The 16,895-nt window shown below is 41.2% G+C and overlaps 1 protein-coding gene across 4 annotated transcripts in view; it reads right to left on the bottom strand.

Moving 5' to 3' along the window:
• atrn (attractin) overlaps positions 1 to 16,895 on the bottom strand; it is a 131,999-nt gene that overhangs the window by 35,759 nt on the left and 79,345 nt on the right. For 3 of the 4 annotated variants that reach the window (XR_003270628.1, XM_026151857.1, XM_026151858.1), the window contains exon 26: positions 7,965 to 8,043. Coding sequence is in view for 3 of the 4 variants with exons in the window: in XM_026151857.1 (XP_026007642.1) it covers positions 7,965 to 8,043 (79 nt within the window). In the remaining variant the exon portion in view is untranslated. Of the gene's footprint in view, positions 1 to 7,964; positions 8,044 to 15,448; positions 15,744 to 16,895 lie in introns of those variants that run through there. The other variant, XM_026151859.1, reaches the window with a different exon arrangement.

The raw sequence follows: 16,895 nt of genomic DNA, 5'->3' as shown, positions 1-16,895 counted from the left end.
CTACAGGCGCTTAAACCTAAGCTAGGTATTTAAACTTTAGAAATACTCTTTAGCTCACAGCCATCATTGCATGAAAATTTACATAAATGTTGTAGGATGTAATTACCTGAAGCCCAAGGTCAAATTCTATACAGGTGTGCAAAAATTATAGCCTGCTACACTCTTGGGTATCTCAGGTAAAACTTTTGATGTGAAGCAAAAAATCTGAACGCCTGAAACTTTATGCACACAGTTTTGAACCTTTCTTGTACATTTTGAATGCCACATTTGTTGCTTTTTCACATGTCAACTCACAGGTAATATCCTTCAATAAAACGAGTGAAAGGTCTTACATAAGAGATCATAGCTTTTTCACATCGTCACCTCTGGTTAAGGTCTCAGACCTCATCTCTGATCTGCTTTTTAAAAAAATAGACTTTCATGTGTGGACGGCGTACTTTCCCACTCACCGAATCATCAAAGAGATGAGGGAAACCGTGGCCATTTCAAGCAAGAAAATATGTTTATGTTTAACCTGAGTTAGGTAACCTTTGATGCTAAAATATTAGGTTTAAACGTTGTAGCCTATTTCGCAGCTGCGGTTCATTTTATGATGGGGCCTGAGCCTCGACGCCTTGACTGACATCCTTTTTTGCTTTTTCATAGTTGAGAGGAGGTAGTAGTGGGAGGGCAGCTTAATGGCTGATAATAAATATGTGAAGGTATCTAAGAGACATTTATCCCATTTCTGCTCCCTCCCTGCCTTCTTCCTGCAGGCAGCCTGCGTCTTGCGTAATGTAAATGTGGAACACAGCACAAATGATCAGGGACATTATCACATTCTGCATTTCTGTCAATACCTCAGGGTGCAATACGCGTCTAATATATGTCAAGTTATATGTGATATATATCTGAGTAAGTGCGACAGTGGATGTTGGATAAATTCACACTTTGTCATCGGGAGGATATTTTTGGGAAGCTACAGTGGAGGAGGAGGATCTCCAGGGGAATGTAACTGTATGAGATCCCAGTGATGGTGAAAAAGAGAATACTGGGAAAACTGACAATGAACATCAAAGGCTCACTCTATGCATTACAATGTCATTCAAAAGGGGCTCCATCTCTGAACATATGACTCAACTCTCACGCAGCCAGGTGCAGAAAATTCTGTCTTTCAGCCCTCCCATTCTGGCCTAAAATCTCTGCTACAATCTAGCGAAATTAGATATTCTGTCCTTAGGCAAAGAAGGGGAAAGTGGCACCATTATTACAGTATTTTGCATCATGATATATTACCCTTTCAATAGATCTGCTTGCTGGATTTTCGCTTTAATTAGCCAGCTTGCTAAAAGAATAGAAAAAAAAAGAGAAGGAACAACTTTAATCATTTGTGTCTGTCACAGGCCTGCGTAAGCTGTGCTCGAAACCTGTCTGTGACGCTGTAATTGTTGGCCGCTCAAAAGAGAAAACTGTAACTCTCATTTTAGCACTCTGTCGCTTCGATTAACTTTAGGACAGTAAATATAGACATAGCGCAAAAAGATAAAAGTGAGAATCAATTTAGAACTACAGCCATTTAAGTCCTGCTGTTGCTAAAACGTTACCACAGGAATAATCAACTTGCATTAACAACGTTGCTCAAGCACTGCTTATTCTGACTAAAATGCCAGAGCCCGCTATGGTACCGGCTGTGGTGGGGTCCATCTAATGCCATCTGGCAGCTCCAGCTTCCTTCAAAGGAACTGTCAGGTCTCAAAGGAAGGCTTTGATTTAGATTCAGACACTACAGACCACACACCGCAAGCACGCACATGTATGCAAACAGATGCAGGGTGCAGACACACATGAGGAACAAAATCCATCGCAATACTTTGAAACGTGCACAAACAAGCTACACGCAGTGACCAACAGGTGGAACCGACATGCTTAGCAGGTGTTAGCCTACGCCTACAATAACAACAACTTCAGACACAGTCCTCGAGTCATTAATACTCCTGGCACCAAATTAACACCTGGATGCCTTCCAAATGAAAAAGTTGAATTTTGGAGAACTGCGAGATTATAGTTTGTCATGCTAAAGAATAAAAAGAAATACTCTGTTTCTGCTAAAATGTTCCCTTTATATAACCTTTATATATATAACCTCTATTAATATCTCCTAATATACATTTTTTATTAAAGTTTTTGGATGGGGTTAATAAAAATCTTCTCAACAAACCCATTTTTAAGAATAAATGTAACGTTTCAAAGTCAGTTTCACTCAACAAACATGTCATTCTAAAAAAGCTGATTTCAATCCCTGTGCCAACAGCCACATCTTTAAAAAGAAAGGGAAAAAAGTCTCAGTGACATTTGCATTATAGGGCTCGCGCTAACACTGTTATCCCGAGCGACTTACAATGCCTGTGACAGCACAATGAGCTTAAACTCCTTAAAGTCAAATGACAAGCAGCCAGCGGTGGGGAATAAAAGGACTCGAGGCCATCGGCTTAAACTCCTCTGACCCTGCAATGACCACATAAAATGCAACGGCCACCACTTTCCACTGCGTCGGGCCTAAGTGGGGTGAACGTGGGCATAATTAGATGCAAATGTGTGTCACTGTACAGCTGATGCAAGCACCAAGTAACATGGAGGAATCAAGGATAAATGTGAAAGCCAAGCCTTGAGGGACAGTGCTGAAAAGAACAGAACGGTCTCGATGTCAAGGAAGCGAACGGCTGTAACGGAGACAGTCGACCTCGTGGAAAAACATGATTAGCTTTCTGTTTGCGTGAATTGTGTGTCACGCTGTGTTCACATGGAACATGAGCATGCGTGAAAGCAGGTTGCCTGTGCTGCTAGATTAAGTCACATTTGATGGAAATTTGCCATCTTTGGTTTGTTTATACGATACTCCTTATGAACACTAGATGAAGATAAGTGGCAAGAATTTAGGAGATGGTGAGTGTGTGTATGAGCAGCAGAAAATAAACTCCACGAGTGAACAGAACATGTCCAAACATTTTTAATTTAAATAAATAAATAATAATGACATTTCTATCCTTACTATTCTGAGTGGTTTTGTAGAGAGGAGGGTATTAGATCCCAAACCTGTTGAGCATTTCCCAATCCTAATTCAGTTGACATCTGTGCTTGACATCTGTGCTAGGAAGAGCTCACTATATAACTAATGTTTTGGGGGGGGGATTTTCCCCCACAGTGGTTTATAAAAAGGCTGCTGAGCCAGTGATGTCATAGCTAAATTTGTGATTCTGCCTGGCAACAACTACTATCTTTATAAATTGGCTCGTCTTTCCTGCAGATTCTTCACAGAAGAATGTATGACTCGGGTGAGATGATACTCGGGGTATCATCTCACAGCATTTTACCAAAATGTGACTTCACAACTAGCACTAGGACCGAGCTTCATTTGCTCAGATTGCAACTAAAATTGCAACTTTTTTTTTGCTTTGCTTATATAATGAGTTAACTGTATAGTGTTTACCATCTTCCATTAACTACTGATTGGTAAAATATCTGTAATAGGTTTATTTAACTGTGGTTTTTAAAAAAAAATGAGATTAACCGCTAATATAGATGAATAGAAAAGAACAATTATTAATAACAAGAATACCTGGCATTTAATAAAAATGTGTACTGTATAATGGGCATAATTTATCCAGTTAACCTATCATGAATAGATGACTGGCATTACATCATCATCATATGGCTCTTTCAGAGTTATGGACGAGTTAAAAAAAAAAGTTAAAAGCTTGTCACTGTTCAAAATTAAGGGAGCGCTTTTATAACTGTTGCTCAAGGTTTGTAAATGTATTCAGATGATGAAGTACAAAGGAGACGTGATGCACTGAGATTCTTACATAAAGACAAAAACCAAAGTTCTTCCACAGGTCATGTTTGTGACATTACCAGACAGTCATCTGACATGTATTAAAGTACTCTGAGTGAATGGGGAGAGATTTTCAACATTAGTTTCTTTCGTTACATAAAACCTGCATGTATTGAATCACAAGTCACGACTCGTTACAAAAAAAGTCGATCTTTTATTATATCTATAAATAAATATTTTATATTTATAATTGATATTTCAACTATGCATTTTCACATTACTGCAGTTTCATTAACAGATTAATTAAAAGCATTACCACGATGACCATCTCTGCTTATTCTGCTACAGCACACAAAAAACGAGGTAAAACTGACCTGTGGGCATCATCTGACACAACCAACGTCGAAAAGGAATATGGTCGAGGCATGTATCGCCTCTACCGTATTTGACAGCTGATCTGTTATGCTTTGGATGCAAAATAGTCCCTCTTAGTTAGGGTGTGCCACAAGGCTCAATTTCGGGTCCAGTCTTGTTTGCACGTCACATGTTGACACTGGGGTCTATTTTTTCCCAGCATAACCTTTTATTTCACTGATTTGCACATGACTTGCAGATTTGACTTTGTGAGTAAATACATTGACAGTGCTCTGGATCCTTTATCTTCCCATTATAAGACAAATGTTAAAAACCTCATTGTGTACCTTGATGGTTACTTTAAACTGTGTAGGCAGGTATGCAGCAGTCCATTTTCCCCATCACTTTGACATGAGCCCAGGTTTGTTCTACAAAAGTGAAACATTTTAGTAAAACCTACAAGCTTTTTCAGGTGTTGGGGAGTTTAGCACAGGCCACAGTTTTCAGGTGGCCACCAATCCTCTTAACAAAGTTCCACTTTTAATTTTGTGTAAAGGTTAGAGTGTACAGCGTCCAGATGGACAACTGTGGTTTTATGATGAAGAGAGGGCAGAGCGGGTGCAGGTAAAAGGGGGATGCTAAGAGGCACAATAGGTGAGGCTGATTACAGCACTTTCGGACGATGTTACAGGCAAAAGGCACTTCAACCGACACGACGAGTGTAAAAAGCACAGACCAAAAGTTCACATTAAGCACAACATTAGCGTGTATGCTCTTAGACACTGACACATATGCACTCGCACACACGCACATAAAATGCAGAAACACAGTGCCACCAGTACACAACCTTTCAGCCACTCATTCAAAAGGTGGTCCAAACCCTTCTGGAAGCACACGTGAAAAAGCATTTTATCATTTTCCCAGCGAGGCAGTATTCAACATGCAAAAACTGCACTGACTTTTCATACTTCTCACATCTCGTTAGTGCTCCACATGCAGAAAGCAAATGCAATGCTTGGCAATCTGTCTGAACAGCTAGTCAGGCCAGACTGTTAGTTAAGCATTTGTTGAGTCTTAATCATGCAAACACCGAGCTTACAGAGAGAGATGTGACAAGTTAAAAGCAATCTGAATTCTTGCTGATAATTAACTAGTAAGCCATCCAACTCTTCCTCAGCCAGCTAGTGAAGGTTTATTTATATGTCTGATGTTGAACAATGATTTTGAAAACGTATTCATTTAATCCTTCTAACTGTAGAGATTACTTGTTGCTTAACAGGACACTGATGACTTTGCAATGACTTGTAACTTGCAGCATGACTGCACATTTTCATTAGTCTTAGCAGTTACTTTAAACCAAAAGGACCATTGCAATCAACACGTGATATGTTATATGTTATAATGATATAAAACCCAAGGTTAATTGAAATATGAGTGACTACACAAGTCAAGTTTAAAAATGCATTACACCCAAGATCCTTTTAATATTCTCTCCTGATTATTTCTGCGTCCTGAGGAGACAGGGGCAAGCATGACTCTAAATACTGGAGTCATAATACTGCTAATACCTGCTGCTTTATGAAAGACCACTGATGAATGTCTGCCTCAATACATTAACAACAACCAAACACTTAATGGTTGCAGGGCTGTTGTGATTCAAATGACTTAGTGTGCACATTGATAATACTAGAAGGAGCCAAGAGTTTAGCGTTGCCTGGAAGTTGCCTGTAGTGTTGATTGCTTTAACTCTTTCCCCTATAAAGACGATCTCCCCTGTATCCTTCATGATCAATTTTGACAGCTCAGTATGTATATCGATACAGATGTGGTTTGACAACCTCTAGAATAGTTTCTAGAGGATCCTGACCTCAGTCCAACACAAGAGTGGAGACCACGAACCAGTCCATCATCAGTTTCTGACCTCACAAATCCACTTCTGGAACAATGTCCAGAAATTCCCATAAACACTCTTCTAAACCACGTGGAAAGCCTTCCCAGAAGAGTTTGGCCGACATAAAAAAACCCTATGGATTAAGAACAGGACGTCCCTCAAGTTTATATGTGTGTGAAGACGGATGAGGGAATACTTCTGGCAATATAGTGCATGACAGAATCAACGCAATCACACTTCTTTGTGATTGTGGACAAAAACGAACTTGATATACAGTGGGGCAAAAAAGTATTTAGTCAGCCACCGATTGTGCAAGTTCCCCCACCTAAAATGATGACAGAGGTCAGTAATTTGCACCAGAGGTACACTTCAACTGTGAGAGACAGAATGTGAAAAAAAAAATCCATGAATCCACATGGTAGGATTTGTAAAGAATTTATTCGTAAATCAGGGTGGAAAATAAGTATTTGGTCACCTCAAACAAGGAAAATCTCTGGCTCTCACAGACCTGTAACGTCTTCTGTAAGAAGCTTTTCTGTCCCCCACTCGTTACCTGTATGAATGGCACCTGTTTGAACTCATCATCTGTATAAAAGACACCTGTCCACAGCCTCAAACAGTCAGACTCCAAACTCCGCCATGACCAAGACCAAAGAGCTTTGGAAGGACACCAGGAAAAGTATTGTAGACCTGCACCAGACTGGGAAGAGTGAATCTACAATAGGCAAGCAGCTTGGTGTGAAAAAATCAACTGTGGGAGCAATCATCAGAAAATGGAAGACATACAAGACCACTGATAATCTCCCTCGATCTGGGGCTCCACGCAAGATCTCATCCCGTGGGGTCAAAATGATCATGAGAACGGTGAGCAAAGATCCCAGAACCACACGGGGGGACCTGGTGAATGACCTGCAGAGAGCTGGGACCAAAGTAACAAAGGTCACCATCAGTAACACACTACAACGGCAGGGAATCAAATCCCGCAGTGCCAGACGTGTTCCGCTGCTGAAGCCAGTGCATGTCCAGGCCCGTCTGAAGTTTGCCAGAGAGCACATGGATGATACAGCAGAGGATTGGGAGAATGTCATGTGGTCAGATGAAACCAAAGTAGAACTTTTTGGTATAAACTCAACTCGTCGTGTTTGGAGGAAGAAGAATACTGAGTTGCATCCCAAGAACACCATACCTACTGTGAAGCATGGGGGTGGAAACATCATGCTATGGGGCTGTTTTTCTGCCAAGGGGACAGGACGACTGATCCGTGTTAAGGACAGAATGAATGGGGCCATGTATCGTGAGATTTTGAGCCAAAACCTCCTTCCATCAGTGAGAACGTTGAAGATGAAACGAGGCTGGGTCTTCCAACATGACAATGATCCAAAACACACCGCCCGGGCAACAAAGGAGTGGCTCCGTAAGAAGCATTTGAAAGTCCTGGAGTGGCCTAGCCAGTCTCCAGACCTCAACCCCATAGAAAATCTGTGGCGGGAGTTGAAAGTCCGTGTTGCTCGGCGACAGCCCCAAAGCATCACTGCTCTCGAGAAGATCTGCATGGAGGAATGGGCCAAAATACCAGCTACTGTGTGTGCAAACCTGGTAAAGACCTATAGTAAACGTTTGACCTCTGTTATTGCCAACAAAGGTTATGTTACAAAGTATTGAGTTGTATTTTTGTTATTGACCAAATATTTATTTTCCACCCTGATTTACGAATAAATTCTTTACAAATCCTACCATGTGGATTCATGGATTTTTTTTTTTCACATTCTGTCTCTCACAGTTGATTTATTCCACTGGAAAATCCACAAAACAAAGCAACTTTTACAGCAGCAATAACTTTAACCAGAAATGAGTTGATGTGACTGTGGCAACTTAAAATCAATTGTAAGCATGGAGTCAAACGCTTACCTCTCGCCGCCGTGACGCCCAGCAGCTCTGTTTGATCTTCCAAACTACGGCGGCCACCAGGAGCAGGGACAGGAAGCAGCTGTGGGTGGAAAAGACAGAGGAAGAGATGAGTCCAAAATATATTAAAAAAAGAAATAAAAACAGATAAATGAAGCGATGAGAAGACAAAACCTATAAGCTTTTGTCTTCTCATCAAAAGCTATAAGGATGGTTTGATGTTAACTTTATAGGAAAGAAGTATTTGACTACGAGTTTTATTTTCTGTCACCGATAAATATATTAACAAACAGATTTTTGACATCAAACATATACATGTGTGCATTTTAAACTGACAGCAAGTAGGGGAGGAAAATAAAGCAAAATAAAACAAGGTGATGCCAGCCCACACTGAACAGCATTAAAGAGCGACAGGTCTGAAACTCGAAGGGTAACATTAATTATCATAAGCGATGAATCTGCCACAATATGCACAACCTTTGAAGTCAATTTGACACGTCACTGCAGCCTTTTCCATCTGTACTGGAAATCCAGGAAAACTGCTTGACAAATATGGGCAGCTGACAAAGTTACACAAATTTTCATTTTACTGGAATTAGTCCTTTTTTTCAAGATCAAAAGAATCAAAACGATACATTCTCAGCTATAGAAAAAGAGCTGATGATGTCACTTCTTAACGGGATACAAAGTGATCGTGCTAAACGTCAAAAGAAACAAGCTAAAAAACAAAAGGTTAGCAAAAAAAAAATGGATGTACACTTTGCGCTTTTCTTCAGATTGTTTAGGAGGGTGGTCACACATGATGATTTTCTGCTTAAATACTTTTAAACAACACACACACACACAGACGGTCTTCAACCACCATTCCATTTTATGCCCTCGAGCTCCAAGTGTTGGCATCAAGCACCATCTTTGTCATCCTGTTATGTTTCTGTTCTGTTTTACTCTACACTCGCTTCCTTTCATTCTTCAGCACTTTGTGAAATGTTTTTTCATGTTTTTTCTTGAACACATAATGTGTTTTTCTTGGTTCATTTCAAGAACCGCCCTCCCCCCTCAACACACGCGCACACAAACACACACAAATAAAATATACAAAGAATCAAAACGCTTAGCGCTATTTACGCTCTACAGAAAAACACCTTGAGGTGATGATGATTGTGGTGACATGTCTGGGTGACATGGTTTGTTAGCATCAGCGTGTGTGTGCGCGTCTGCTCTCCCTGGCTTCCAGACGTGTACTTAGACAAGATGGAGTGAGTGTGTGTGCGCGCGCGCACGTGTAAACACATCAGGGACAACATCTTTAGCACTCAGCTTCACTCTCAGCCTGTCACGGCTCTTGCTGATCTTCAGTCAAAGCTATCAGAAGTACGATGGCAAAATGCCTAAATATGAGTGATTCGTGACACAGTTTCCTCCAGGACGGGAGAAAAAGACAAAAAAACCATCTAGCCTTAAGAAAAGAGATACGTGAGATTAAATATTAAGTCTCATGTAATTTATTTTCATATATGGGTCAATTTAAAAGTCCACATAGGTTAGAACTTTAAAAAAAGGAGCATACTCTGGTGTTTTGTCCTAGCTAAAGGCATTTCTATCAGAGACACAAAGCTGGCAAGCTTCATGGCACTATGTGTCACATCTAATTTAAAAATACAGAACAGTACAAAGTAAGTGAAGCCGTGTTTCTAGTTTACACCGTGGCATATCGGCCTCCAGGTCTCTATGTACTGCAGTATTCAACACAAGACTGAGTCCTCAATGATTAATGGGCTCAGAGCTAACTGTCTGAAAGACTGAAAACTCCTGGCTTTGACTTTCATAAATACATTTATGCTTTATTGTCTCAAGTGTAGTTTTTTTTGCTAGTGTTTATCGCATAAAGAATATTTGTGAATAAACTTTCTGGGCTTTGAAGTTGATTTAATTAGTCCACATTGAAGCGTAACTTCTTCAGACACAGGGCCTTCCAGTCAGACCCCTCGCAGGGTTTTCTCCAACGTTCTACCACTTTTTCCATCTAAATGCCTTTGCCTATTTTAATAGTGGCTGTGAAGCGTCAGATCTTCATTCATCGCTCCCGACCCCATCCGAGCCCCCGCCCACCCTGTGTGACTCTTTAAAGTGCCATTTATTTAAAAAAAGAAGAAGAAAAAAAGATTCCCTTATCTCTCTGGGCTGAAGAAGCCCCTTAAGAGATCCATCCGTTCAGCCATCTTATTGATCTGGCTTCCTGCTCATTGCTTTAAAAGCAACACTGTGCTGATGAATGACTTGCATGAATAGATATCGGCTTCACATCAAAGGCTTCCCTGCTCAGCAGGGTGGGAGGGAAAAGGAGAGAGAAACAAAGGACAAGAAGAGAAGGAAAGACAATGATGAAGAAAATGGACAGCGATGGTGAAAGACAACGTGAAACACAGACAGATTGGAAAGTGTAAGCTGAAGTCTAAACAATGGTATAAGTTTAGAGTTAAGGAGGAGAAAATGGAGCAAGAGACAAAGACTGAAGGAATCGAAAGTAACACCGGAGAGACAAACACTAAGAGAAGCAGACGGAGACCGACACAGAGAAATGTGCTTCATTTGATCTCAACCTCTGCAAGGGATGCTGGGAAAGTTAGTCAAGCTTCAGCTCCCACCTCAACCCATACGTCACACCAGCATCTCTCACTTTCAATGAAAATAGAAAAGAATATTCACCAGCAGATGCTGCCTCACCAAAGCCACCTGTGACAATCGCACTTCACCTTCACTAAAGTCTCAATAAAAGCAACTCTGAGCCAACGGATTACGGATTTCGGGGGTTATATTTATGCGAATTCCTGTACAGTTAGAAGATGGTGATCTAAACGGAGCATCTGTTTGCCTTTGTGTAGCAGACTCCAGCAATACCCTTAACAAAATGACACAAAGTACCGAACACATGAAAAACAAAACAAAACATCAGACAACTGATAGTGGGGTAAAGTTAACCCTACTAAGCTACAGATACAAATTTACATTACTGCACCCTTCAGGTTCAACGGTGCACACATACACATTACGTACAAGGAAGTTTATGTTGCCCTAACAACACAGTTGCATTAACATTACTGTTTCTTGTGTCGAGATTAATTCAAATCAGCGCAGATTGCTACTTCCTGTGAGATCTGTCTCGGTTATTTTCATGCTTTTTAAGAGCACCGAGCGAGCCAGGTAAAGCAGGTTAAAGAGAATCACTCTGATGGCATGTTCAAGGGAGGTTCCCTCTACTGAAAAATACCTAATGGGGAAAAGATCTAAATCAACTTTGTAGCAGGAACTCACCAGTACGATTTCTTTTATCCAGTTTCCTCAGATATCTAACATGTAATGAAAAGTGACGGAATCAAAGTTTGAAAGTTTACGAAGGAAAAAATACTGACTCTCTAAACACATTAAATGATTATTTCAGTTTCCTGAAAACAAAACCGTTTGAATTTAATTAGTGCGATGAGCAAAAAGTCACTTTAAAACAAGACCCGAAACTAATTAACATTTTACCAAATATTCAGGTTAAATTAACCAGTTTCATCAAACTCATCGTATTCAGCTGCAATTAAGTTGAATTTTAAAAACAGCAGAAAGTATTGTTCTGACACTGACAGTGATTTATGGAACAGACTGTAAACTACAGCTCCAAAAACATAAAATAAAATGTTTTAAAAAGATCATTTGGTATGGATTCTTATGATATTTGATACCATGTTAGTGAATGTCCAGTACTAGTACTTAAAATTTGCTTGATGATCTGAAATTTTTTTATGAAAAATGTGCAACAAACTAAGAAATCAAGAAGAGGGAAAACACTTTTTCACAGCACCCGATGTTTAGAAAGAGTGTCAGCATGCCATTATTCACATTTTCTGGATGCTATTAATGCTTTTCCTACTTTAAACAAGATTAATTTCAGGCAAAAATATCAGACAGACATTTATTCTAGAGTAAAAGATTACTTATATCGCAGTTTTACCTTCAAATGCATTCTAAAATGAGAACATCGTGAGCATATTTCAATGTTGTTCCATTTAGAAATGTGGAATTTTCTCACTTCTAGCTTGAATTTAAAAAAGTTTAGCTGCTCAGTCCATAATAAGGCAGTCCAAAGTTTGATGACATAACAGAAGACGCTAAAACGCTGGCAAAAAAAAGAATACTGTGTGCAAAGCTCTTGAGTGTCTCGGGTAAAAAAAAAAAAAAAAAAAAAAGATGGATGCCGTCTATTTTAAGTGGCAGAGTGGAAAGCGGAAAAAGAGCCAGGCGAAGTGTATTATAGCCATCGGCTGCTGAGGCCAGAGAGGTGAGCTCTGACGTGTCATTGGCTAACCTGACAGCAAGACAACAGCCACAGGGCAAACACCAGCACACTGGTTCTGTTGTCCACAGCCAGCTGAATACTAATCCTGCAGTCTGCCTGCTGCTGGCTTTTACTCCGGGGTGGGAAATGAAACCTGCTCACTAGCCAAACAGCATTTCATTTTCGCTATGACTGATAAGTTTTGTCCGCTGAACCACACACACTAATCAGCAGTTGCTCAGAGGTCCTATTCTGCCATGCACTTGTCGCCACTAAACCCTGCAGCGCTGCGGGTGATGGGACCCTTCAAAGAAAGGCTAACCTACCTGAAATAAAATGAGGACCTGAACATGTCACAGAATACAAATTTGGGTATAATCTGTGCAGCTCCAGATCATTTCTTTACTCTCTGCTCTAACAATGGAAGCAGCGGTTATTTTCGGTACGAGGGCAAAACCAAATACGGTCTAAGAAAGCAGAATGAGAAGCATGCAACCAAAGCCGTGGGCTGCACTTGTTTCTGGACAGGGAGGGGTACGGGCCTGAGGAGCGGTCCTGGATTCAGAGTTCGTTTATTGAGGACCCTGAGCTTATTGCTGACTTTTACAGGAGGCACCCTGATAAGCCCAGAGAGGGGGGGGGTACTATTAGGAGTTGGTGGGGTTTCTCTGGTGTGGTGTCACAGGGTCTGCTTCTGTTTTCAGCACACCTCCCCACCTACCCGAGTGGTAACGTGTCTGTTAATTCTCCGCGGTGTGCATTACGGCCAACCTATGTCTTGGATTTTGTTTGTTTACCTGTTGTCCTGTATCCTCAGCCGGATCCATCACCCGCTTACCTGTCAGCTGTTTGTGAAGCCGCATTTCCGGGATCACTACAGAGATCAATCTCAGCGTTTCTCCCACATCCCGAGAATCCTTGCCCGAGCAGCCAGTGTGACAAGTGAGCTCTCCAACTCTCCCCATGTTTATTGCCGTTTCTTACCGGTTGTTTGGCATCTCCCCCTAAAGTTTCGTTTTTCTTTTTCTCATAGATCCACCCTGCGTGCGCGGGTAACCCCTTTCCCTCCGAATGCGTGTCAGCCCCCTCCCCTGGTTTCCTTCTGTTTATTTATCAGCATACATATCTCATCCCGCGTAAATAAGTTTGACACTGTAAATAAAGAGCACTCCCTGCATTTTCTGCACTTCTGTGTGTTCTGCCATAGAGTCCGTTCACTCCGCATAACAGTTTCACACAGGCCTGTTGACTTCCCCAATGCGAATTATGAATTAATTAATTAATTGATAATTAAACTGGCCACCCTCAGTTATTGTTTCATCCCTTAGAGCTTGTTAAGATGACAGGGTGAAGCTAATTAGAATTGTGCTTCTTTGAAACTGGAAGTTCAATAAGAGGATGATTAATCGTGCTGTGGAAATAATCATTTAATGTTGTACGTTTGGCCACTGGGGCTGCAATGTGAGGGCTGATATTTACTGAAAATACCAAAGCACAGAACTTGCTAAATGCAAGTTTGGGAGTGTCTTACCATCTGCCTTAGATGTCATTCGGATTAAGGTGGTAGTGACAAACTCAAGGATGAAAACAAAAAGCTTCTTAGGGAATAGGATTTAGAAATTGATTAATGGAAAGGGAAGAGATTTCCTTTGAAAAAAAAAAAAAAAAAAACCTACGCAGTTTGAGTTTTTGCACCATCGAACCTCACCAGGTAATAAACTGCAGAAATGAGAGCTATTCAACAAGTCGCATTATATTTCAGACAATCCTGAGCTGAGGCCCGCAGCATGAAAACTCCAATTCCACATCATCTTTTGTCCTGCGAGCTTTTTTGCTTTTGCTTGTATAACCCTGCCAAAACTCATTGTTATGGGGAAAAAAGCAGCCCTGAGCGCAAACGTGCTAGACGTAGAGGAAGGGGGTAGACACGAGGCTGATCAGATGGGGAGGAGAAACAAACAAACAAAAACATTGCCCTCCTCTTGGGACTTTTTCCCCTCGTGTCGTGGCCTCGGTCACATTCCTCGTACCCTCCTCCCAACTCATTACAGGTGAGGGAAAGTGGTGAGGAGGAGGAGGAGGAGGAGGAGGAGGAGTGTAGGCTTCGAGTCAAATCTACTGATCTCAGTGATTTATTATTAATGGGACGCAGAGGGGCTTTCAGCTTCTCACAGACACACCAGGAGGGATTTGCCACAAGGTGCTTCTTGCACTCTATCTGCTGCATCTTACACTTGTATCGCTCTCGCTCCTCACTGATGACCTGGCCTAGATGAATATCGATGCAAAGATCGCTAAGAAAGCAAGAGAGGGGTGTGAAGAAGGGGCGAGAAGTTAAGAAAACAATGCTGTGAGGAAAGGAGGCAGAGGTGAAGATGAAGAGAAGGTTAGAAATGTGGAGATAACGCAGACAGAAGAAGAGAAGACAGTAGGTAAACAGGCAGTTTTGCAGCAGCCCACGTTCAGAATATGAGAAGGCAGAAATCCAGAGACAGAAAGAAAGTGAGGACTAAAAAGCTCGGAGAGGAGAGAGAGTGGGGGGAGGGGGGGGGGGGATCTGGCACAGCACAGGCAGCAGCACCCGCTGAGCGCCGGGGGGAGGCCCCTTAGGACAGACAGGCCAGGTTTGGATGAGTGTTCAGTATCTCTCTCTGCTTCTCTTTTTCAGGTGTTCCTAAAGGGTGAAAGTGAATCTGCCTGTCAGTGCACACCACAAGAAGTAATCTGTGGGCAAACACTACACTGGGTCTGAACCAGTGTTAGTGTGTGTTTAGAGAAACACGGAAGCAGCTGGTTTCCAAACTGTTTAAAACCATACAAACAGGCACGTTTACTTTTTTCTTTTATTGATAAAAGAATGCAGACCATACAGCATCTTGACAGTATATAAATGGCCTGTATTTGTATAGCGCTTTACTCAGTCCCTAAGGACCCCAAAGTGCTTTACACTACATTCAGTCATTCACCCATTCACACACACATTCACACACTGGTGATGGCAGCTACATTGTAGCCACAGCTGCACTGACAGAGACGAGGCTGCCCGACACTGGCGCCACCGGGCCCTCTGACCACGAACAGAAGGCAACGGGTGAAGTGTCTTGACCAAGGACACAACGACCAAGCTGGGGCTCGAACCGGCAACCTTCCGATTACAAGACGAACTGCCAACTCTTGAGCCACGATCGCCCTATATAAGCAACCTTAGTCTGTTTAACTGTTTGATATTAGTTAGAATTAGAATCTCCAGAAGTCGATTTTGTTCATCTAGACGTAGCGTTTTCAGTGGGAGAAACGTTTCGTCACTCATCCAAGTGGCTTTTTCAGTCTCAGCTGACACCTGGATGAGCGTGCATCAAGACAAGTAAATCTCCAGAAGTTGATTCTGTTCATCGGACCGGAGCGTTTTTCAGCTTAACAGATGAGTCTGGACAGAGGAGGTCTGTTCCTTCCAGGACTGCCTGGGGAAACAGATGAGAAGAGCTTTAAACAAGGTAGATATACCAGACAGGAACCATCTAGTAATGCAAATAATCAATACCAATTTCACCTAAATTGCTGTACAGTTTTTACAGAACTCTGTGCAATCCTGTGATAAACTAAGCACAACCTTGCTACTTGCATAGGAATTAAGAGGGGGAGTCGCAGGCATGCTGCTAATAAAATGCTCATAAGAAACTTTCAGCAAGATCATAACTGCAGACGTTTCAGTGGTGTGCGGCTCCGAAGCATTCAGATGCTTTAACACAATGCCACTATCTTCCAACGAGTCAAGAGTCTCTACGGGCCTCTACAAAACATCTGGACAGACCCCGTTTGAACAGACAAGAACAAAGTGGAAATGTTGGGCATTGCACAGAGCCATGTATGGTGTTGTCACTTTATCGAGCATTGTGGTGGAGGGGTGAAGATTTGGGTTTGCAATCGCGGGACCTCGACACTGAATGGACCTCCTCTGTACCAGCTGTCTCAATCACACAAAGTGAAAACATCAACCAGACTGAAACACTGGGACTTAATTCTTTCACAGTAATGTGAGAGATTGATCAAGTTATACAGAAAGCAGCTACTGAATCATGGGGTGTGTTGTGAAAACTCGTACAGAGCGGCACTTATTTGTTTTTAAAAAAACGAAAACATTTAAAATAAATTACATTTATGACTAAAAATTATAACATGACATCTTCCAACAAAACAAACATAAATTTCATTTAAGGTAAAATTACAATTTGTACTATTACAACTGCCATTAAAATTACAAGTTTTTTACATTCATGCAAATATGTGAACGAATTGAGTATTAACATAAAACATTAATGTGAATATGAATTAATATTAAATTAGATTCAATTAAATTAGGCAACTCACCTGGTAGTGGAAGGGCTTTAATTTCGTCTGATCCCTTTGGTGACTTTCCATTTGAATTAATGTCATTAGAAGGCGCATTTCAAGTGACGCTAGAAAATGCTCTTGATTGGATGCAGTATACAAATGGTTAGTGTTTGCCTGATTATTTTTCTAGACAGTTTAACATTTTTGTTCATACAATTATTTTTCTTCCTCAAAAACGTGATTGGTTGGAGGGTTTTGATAGAAAAGAAAAAAATGAATTG

The sequence above is a fragment of the Astatotilapia calliptera genome, chromosome 19, assembly GCF_900246225.1.
Source record: "Astatotilapia calliptera chromosome 19, fAstCal1.2, whole genome shotgun sequence".
Taxonomy (NCBI): Eukaryota; Metazoa; Chordata; class Actinopteri; order Cichliformes; family Cichlidae; genus Astatotilapia; species Astatotilapia calliptera.
This window is presented reverse-complemented; position numbering and strand designations above follow the sequence as displayed.